This window comes from Gymnogyps californianus, chromosome 7, assembly GCF_018139145.2.
Source record: "Gymnogyps californianus isolate 813 chromosome 7, ASM1813914v2, whole genome shotgun sequence".
Classification (NCBI taxonomy): domain Eukaryota; kingdom Metazoa; phylum Chordata; class Aves; order Accipitriformes; family Cathartidae; genus Gymnogyps; species Gymnogyps californianus.
Genome location: NC_059477.1, coordinates 13914436 through 13922224, shown reverse-complemented (window position 1 = coordinate 13922224; position 7789 = coordinate 13914436). Strand labels below are relative to the sequence as shown.

General features: G+C 52.0%; 1 protein-coding gene across 1 annotated transcript; it reads right to left on the bottom strand.

Annotated features, from left to right (window-relative positions):
- Nucleotides 1-1599: 1599 nt before the first annotated feature.
- On the bottom strand, nucleotides 1600-5352 carry FZD7 (frizzled class receptor 7). Its single transcript, XM_050900342.1, has one exon. The coding sequence runs from the start codon at nucleotides 5257-5259 to the stop codon at nucleotides 3538-3540; it is 1722 nt and encodes a 573-aa protein (XP_050756299.1). The 5' UTR covers nucleotides 5260-5352; the 3' UTR covers nucleotides 1600-3537.
- Between the last annotated feature and the right edge of the window lie 2437 nt (nucleotides 5353-7789).

Below are 7789 nucleotides of genomic sequence, written 5' to 3'. Positions count from 1 at the left end.
CTTTAGTGGTTTCTGGTGGAAACAGAGACATTTCCTTTCAGATATGAATGTCTCGTGAACTAAAAAAAAGGTCTATTTAAGTTTTTCCACATATGGAGAAAAAAGTAGCGATCACACCTAAATGCAGTTTCTCATCCAGCTAGCAAGAATGGGTGGTGAGTGGAGAGCAGAGCAGGGGGACAGGCTGCCTGCATGAATTGCGGGCTTAGCTGTCCATGATGTATTACGGATTAATTGCATGTTTAGCAACGCAGCTGTGGCTGCACAGCACAGGGGTGTCAGTCACACCACTGCTCCCGTCGGTTCCCAGTCCTTCAGAGCGCGAGCTGTTTCAGCCGTTCCATCGCTCTGGCCGGCACTGATGGATTAATGGGAGGAAATGTTTATAGAAAGGTTCAGGTTTCCTTAGTGAGTGGAATGAACCCCCCCTCAGCAATGATCAGCGAGCTCATGTCATGGAGCAGTTTGAAGCAGCCTGACTCACAGGAAAGCAAAGGCCTTTTCAAAAAGGAAACTTGACAAGTAAGCGATTCTGGGGAGCAGCTAGAGGTGTTTTCAAATAAAAGATGTGGCTTTTCTAGAGAGGCAGCGTGAATGGGGCTAGCTCTGAAAAGAACTTTAAATCAGTAGTTTGTACACTGTAAATGTAAAAGGTTATGTTTGAGAGCACAGTGTCCGAATAAAATAGTGCCCTAAGAGAAAGTGCAACTATTGCACTGTGCTCAGTAAATGAAACAATATTGCAGTGCAACCACAGCTACCATGATGGCATCTAGCTAAGGCATCATAGATCTGTTCCGTAACTTGAATTTTAACATAGCCATAGTTTAAGGCAAAGGAAGAGTGATGAACCCAATAAATAGGCTGAAATCATTGCAAGAGAAAAGCTGGAAACTATCATCATTTCACAGGTGTAGAATTCTGTTTGCTGGGGCACTTTCCATGATTGTAGCAACACAGCTTGAGATCTAAACATTCATTTCAGTTTAAAAAATGAAATAAAACAGACTATTCCATTGAAGCTTTCAGATGACTGTGATAACAAAGAACATAGGCTTTAGGCTAGCTCTTAAGATTAAAGTAAAATTCACCTGAACAAAACTAGAGATAGCAAAGGTGCTGGGGGAGAAAAAAGCCAGTCCAAAACACTGCCCTTCAAAAGCTATTGAAAAAGACCTAGTCCTTAGTGTTTCCCTAAAACACTCCACCCGTCAAAGCAAGGATTTAGTTTACAGCACTTCTAGCACCCTCCAGTTCTCAGTCTCAAAGTCCCTTTGGAATGGGAAGAGAGCATTATCCTTATTTTCTAGATAAGGAAACTGGTTTATCAGCTTGCCCTCAGTGAGAGGCAGAGCCTGGAAGAAAACTTGGCTAGGATGCAAGTACCTCAAGTGAGGGCAAACATTCAAAACGGTCTCAAAATGTGATCTCCTATTGTGAGGGGCCAGTATTCAGAAAGGCCAGTTTCAAGTCACAGCTGAGTTTCTGGTCAGTATATTCACGGTGTATTCACCCAAAAGTCTCTTGGATCTCCCACAGCAAAGTCGGGGGGAAGACACCACTCACAGAGCTGCCCCCCCTTCTATAACCTGCTGAGTGTTCAAAGACTGAAAGAATTTAATTGGAACTCTTGTATTAAAAATTATTTATTTAGTGATCTGTACATGGGATGAAGCAGGGCCTCATACAGACCTTAAAAAAAATCAGGTAAAAACATAAATACATATTTTCTTACAAAAATGAGATTTACAAAATATACATACTGCACTTGTCTTACATGTTTTTTTTCTTTTTCTTCCACGTGCACATTGTAAAAGACAAAAACCCAAGCCCTACAAGTCTGAAATCAGATCTACTGAAGGATTTGGTTGATGGGCCCATTCCTCATGCCCAGACTACTGGTATGCCGTCAGACAGCAGCAGTCTGCGCCTTCACCCTGAACAGATTTTTTCTTTTTAAGTTTCATTCCAGACACTTTTCCCCCCCAAAAATGAAGAGCAGCTATAGGGTGAAGACTTGCTAAAAATCCAGAATTTGCCATTTTGTCCTTAGGCAAGAATATACACGCACACACACACTTACAAAAACAACCCTTCAGTGAATATAAAGGTAAAGTAGTATGCAAAAAATAAAATATGAACAAGTCAACATAAAAATTTCAGAATAGAAAAATCTGTCACATTTCAAAATGAAAATGATGCATTTGATGATTAATTTTTGAATGTCTTTCCTTCCAAGACATGATCACTGGAAACTTAACCACCTGTATTTTAGCTGAAATGAGAAGGCTCCTCACTTGCAGTAACTGCTCGCTTTTAAACCCCAGCCCCCTCCTGCACCACGAGTCATTGCCATGCAGTTCAGGAACCTGAGGAGCAGGCAAAGGGTCCATCGTGAGCCAAAAGGATTCCTCCTGTCCCCAGAAGCCAGCTGTGTATTGACTACCTGCAGCGAGCTCACTGCAAAGCAGGAGAGAAAGCAGGTTTATGGGAAGGAAAGAAAAAAATGGTATCTTTACGTTATATATTTTAATGGCTCTTGTTTCGGCAGGTTCTCTTGGTTATGCTCTTCTTGCCCTCTAAGTCTTGCGTTTCCTTCAGCTTAGAAAAGCGACCCATATTGAACAGTAGGAAAACATCCTGCCTCCTCCTTTTTTCATAAAAGGAATGTTTATTTCTGCGAGCTCCTCACATCCAAGGGTGAACCTCAACGACTTCTTTTTGTTAGTTTGCCCATAAAAACCGATCCCATGCTTATGCCTTTCTACATAGAAAACACTTTTGTTTCCCCCTTTGTCTCCTAGAACAAAGGCAAGGGGGAAAAGCCTTCTGCTGAAAAGCAACAAGTCATTTCTTTTCAGGGTGTGGAATAGCAACCCCCTCCTTCCCCACAGCAGCAAGAACAACAGACCGAGGGCCGAATTTTCACTTTAAAACAATTACAACAGGTATCACTGAGGTAAAAAGGAACTTGTGAGTTGACAGAACAGAGGCGTCTCACCAGCACACAATCTGGGCTGTAGCTGGTTGTGCAGTACTCACGTGATTGCTCCGCCGAGCTGGAAGGAGCAGGCAGTAAGCTCAGGCTCGGGAGTTACCCTGCCTGCGCTGCAGTTTGACCCCAGCAATTCAGAGAGGGTTTGGCTACTTCTCGGCAGGGGCAGCTCAACAGATCTTCCCCTCCCTCCCGTCCAAAGCAAGGCAGGATGGTTTTAGTTGGGGTCGGTTTTTTTCCTGCACAGGGGTAGCAGGAGAGAGAAGTAAGGGGACTTCTTGCAGGTGAAGGACTCTCCCATCCCAGCAGTAGCCTCTTTTTCTGTGCTCTTCCACTTAGCTGGGCATAAGCACCACTGGACACAGTCCATCTGATCCTTTATGCAAAGGTTTGTTGTTTTTTTTTTTTTTTTCAAACCCTCTGGGAGGAAGAAAAAGTTTGAAAAAGCCTCCCTTCCCTCCCTTTTCAGGGAGCCATTGCCGTCCTCTTCTGTCGGGTATCCCTCTCCTCTGCCTGTGTGCGCCAGAGGGGACAGGGGAGTCTCATACTGCTGTCTCGCCTTTGCTGCCGGTGCTGAGTCTGTGGTAGAAGCGTCGCCAGGACTGAAGGGTTTTGCCAGACCAGATCCAGAAGCCAGTCGTGATCCCAACAATCATGGTCATGAGGTACTTGATCATGAAGACAGTGAAGTCCGGGCTCATAGGGGCAAAGTGGCTGGGACAGGGCACAGCATAGGTTTTGCAGGTCTGGAGGAGCCACGTCTTCTCCCAGGTGCCACGGAAGGCCTGCTCATAGAAGTAACATGCTAGGACAATGGTGGCAGGCACCGTGTAGAGGACGCTGAAGACACCAATGCGCACCATCAGCTTCTCCAGTTTCTCTGTCTTGGTGCCGTCATGCTTCATGATGGTGCGGATGCGAAACAAGGACACAAAGCCAGCAAGCAAGAAGGAAGTGCCAATGAAGAGGTACACAAACAAGGGTGCCAGCACAAAGCCCCGCAGCGAGTCCACGCTGTAGATACCTACGTAACACACCCCACTGAGTACATCCCCATCCACCTGCCCCATGGCCAAGATGGTGATGGTTTTGACAGCGGGCACAGCCCAGGCAGCCAGGTGGAAATACTGGGAGTTGGCCTCGATGGCCTCGTGGCCCCACTTCATGCCAGCAGCCAGGAACCAGGTGAGGGACAGGATGACCCACCAGATGGAGCTGGCCATGCCGAAGAAGTAGAGGATCATGAAGAGGATGGTGCAGCCTTCTTTCTTGGTGCCTTGGGCCACAGTGCGGTAGCCGTCCTCAGAGAAGCGTTCCAGACACACCACCCGCTCCTCCAGCAAGAAACCTGCTGCGTAGGCCACTGCCACCATGAAGTAGCAGCCCGAGAGGAAGATGATGGGCCGCTCCGGGTAGCTGAAACGGCGCATGTCCACCAGGTAGGTGAGCACGGTGAAGAGGGTGGAGGCGCAGCAGAGCACAGACCACACGCCTACCCACAGCCGGGCAAATCGCACCTCCGCCTCCTTGAAGTACATGAGCCCGTTGGGCCGGGCTGGCTCACAGGGGGCCCCGCAGTCCCGCTCCCCCAGGAACCGGTAGCCCAAGTAAGGGGGCACTTTGAGCTGCCGGGGGCAGGAGAAGGAGAAGCTGGAGGGGGGCTGCGGCGGGGTGAGGAAGTCAGGGAGGTAGCCAGCCGTGGGGTGGGCAGTGGCCCCCCGGCCTGCCGCACCGCCAGGCCCCGGCGGGGCATCTGATGTGTTCTGCCCCACGCAGATCTCGCCTGCGCCGTGGACGGGGAAGTTCTCACAGCGGAGCCGCTCTGGCCACTGGAAGCCAAACTTGTTCATGAGGGCCTCGCAGCCCTGACGGGCCCGCTCGCAGAGGGAGCGGCAGGGCGGGATGGCCTGCTCCAGCACGGTGCACACCGGCGCGTACATGGAGCAGAGGAAGAACTTGAGCTCGGCCGAGCACTGCACCTTGACCAGCGGGTAGAACTGGTGCACCTCCAGGCCCGCGTCCTCCTGGTTGGTGTGGCCCAGCAGGTTGGGCAGGATGGTCTGGTTGTAGGCGATATCCGTGCACAGCGGGATGGAGATGGGCTGGCAGAAGCCGTGGTCCGGCACGGAGATGCCCTTCTCGCCGTGGTACTGCTGCTCCGCCGCGCCCGCGGGGGTCCCCAGCAGGGCGGCCAGCAGCGCGGCCAGGCCCAGCAAGGGGCAGCCGCCGGCGGCCGCTCCGCCACCTCCTCCTCCAGCCCGCATCGCCGGGGCGGCCGGGGGCCCGGGGAGTCCTTCAGAGCCGAGCGGCGCGGCGCCCCAGGGGCATCAGCGCCCAGAGGGCAGCGACGGGGCCCCTTCCTCGAGGCAGGGGTGCGGCGGCGGCTCCGCGCCGGCCCTCCGCGACTTTCTTCCTCGACTCCGGCGGGTCGGCGCTTCCCTCGGCGAAAGTTTCCGGATCGGCTCCCGCCGGAGAAGGCGGCGGCGAGACAGGAGACGCGCGCGAAGCCCAGCGACGGCTCTGGCCAGCGCCGCGCAGGGTCCCGCGGCGGCGGCGGGGAGGCGGAGGCGCTGCTCCCCGCCCGGTTGCGCGGCCCCGGCGCCGGAGATTTAGGTTACGGCTAAACGGATTATTACCGCGCCCGGCTGAGCCGTGTATTTTACTCCGGGGCTTAAATAACTTTTAAAATCCAATTACTGTGCGATCCTCCCCGCGGCTCGGCTAGGCTCCGCTCCCGACGGGCGCCGCTGCGGGCTGTGCGTCCAGGGCAGCCGTGCGCCTCCTGCCTTGCCTTGCCTTGCCTTGCCTTGCCTTGCCTCGCCTCGCCTCGCCTCGCTTCCCTCCGCTCCGCTCGCTGCCCCGCCGACACCGCCCGCGCCACGGCTCCCGGCCCGCGGCCGCCCCGGCACAAAAAAAAGACACATATACGCGCGGGCGCGCCGCGGGGCCCCGCCCCCGCCGCCGGCCCCATTCACAAACCGCGCCGGGGGCGGGGCCTCGCAACGCCCACCCGCCAATCGCCACGCAGAGGGCGGGGCGGGCGCGGGGTGGGGGAGGGGAGGGGGAGGTGCCCGCGCCGGGGGAAAAAAAAAAGTTGCGAACAACTTTTTCCCATCCCCGCCGGGGCGGGGCGGGCCGGGCGGGGGCGGGGGTGGGGGCGGGAGGAGCCGCCCCGGGGCCCCCACCCTCCCGCGCTGCAGGGCAGAGCCGGGAAGAGGCGGGGGGGGGGGCCCAGCCAGCTCGCTCAGGGTGGCCCGAGCAAACTAAAATTAACTGGCTGCTTTCTGAGCAGGCTTTGAAAATGCAAACAGCTGCCCGTGCCCAGCGTTATTAAAAAAAGAAGGAAAAAAAAGGGGGGGGGGAATGCAGCGCTCGGGTACATTTGCAGAATGAGCTGATTGCGTTGTCGGGATATTTGTGTCTGTGCACCATCGCCTCCCCCAGCGTGGGGGGTTTGATTTGTTATCACAGCATGACCGTTGCTTTTTCCTGGCAGAATAAACGCTTTATTCATGCAGATCTAAGCTTTAGCTGGGGGAAGGCAGCTTTTTTTGAAACGTCCAGTGTTACCTAAGCAAAACCGCGAAATTTTAAATCCCCATCTGCACTGCTGCAACCCCTTTAAGAGACTCGGAAAGGCTGTAAAAAAGCAGCAGATCGTCTGTGGAAGCGCCCAGCCTGCCTGCAAGAGAGAAATGGCATAGGTTGGGAGAGTGCTGTTACCAGCCTGCCAGGCGATGCTGAGCAGATCTAGAGCTAGACCAACGTACATTTGCTAAGGATAGAAGTGTGGGTTTTGCAGCATAGCTGTGTTTTGAGGTGCACCGCTGAAACACAGGTTGCTGGAACCATCCAGCCTCTGGAACATGCAGGCAGAGCATGTCCTCTGCAGCACAGAAAGGGTGTGCTTGACAAAAGCCCTGCAACAACACCTGCTTTTCCTTCACACTGGCCTACGAGAGCCTGTGGTCAGAGACAGGCGTGGGCCAAGTATTATTCAACCTACCCCATCCCTCCCTTTGAGGACAGAGGTCCCCTGAACTGTACTATTCAAATTCTTACTTTTACTTCTTTACTCAGGATTGTGCTCCTATTAGCAACTAAGCAAATACACCAATCTGTACTGTCCTCCAGGGCAGTTCAAGAGAGCAGGGTTTGGTTCAGGGAACTCCAACAGCAATTGTTGGACAAATGTTTCCCATATCCTCTCCTGCTTATGAACAATGTGTCTTCATGACAGTAAGACCATGGAGCTGCAGCTTTTGTTACATTTGTTAAGAGAAGTTGACAGTTATAAACAGGCTTACTAAAATAAATTTACTCCTCTAAAAGTGGATATGTTTTTAAAAATAATACTGTGCTCTCCAAAATACGTATGGGCAGGACTAGCTACTCATGGCTGCAACAGTTGCTTCTGGAAAAGAAAGAAGTCTTTTCTTCATTCTCAGTTATAGCTGTTTGAGAGTGCCTTAGAGGAACTTCAGTTTTTCAGTTTGTCAAGGCTTGTTATCTGAATTCCTTACTTTTCTACACCTAGTGACTAAGCAAGTTTTTGTGATACTCTTCACCTAAATAACCTCCCATGGTACAAACCTACATGAACTTGTCTATTGTTTGTTCTTTGGCTGTTAGTAACCTTCAAAAAGATTATTCTTTCCAGTTGTTTCTTTTTTTTTTCTTTTCCTATCCCATCTTTCTGTAACACTCCATGAGCCGTTGAGTCACCTATCTGTAATAATCACCTTAAAGCCTCTATTTTTCACTTTGGCTTATACGACTGACTTCATCTGCAAA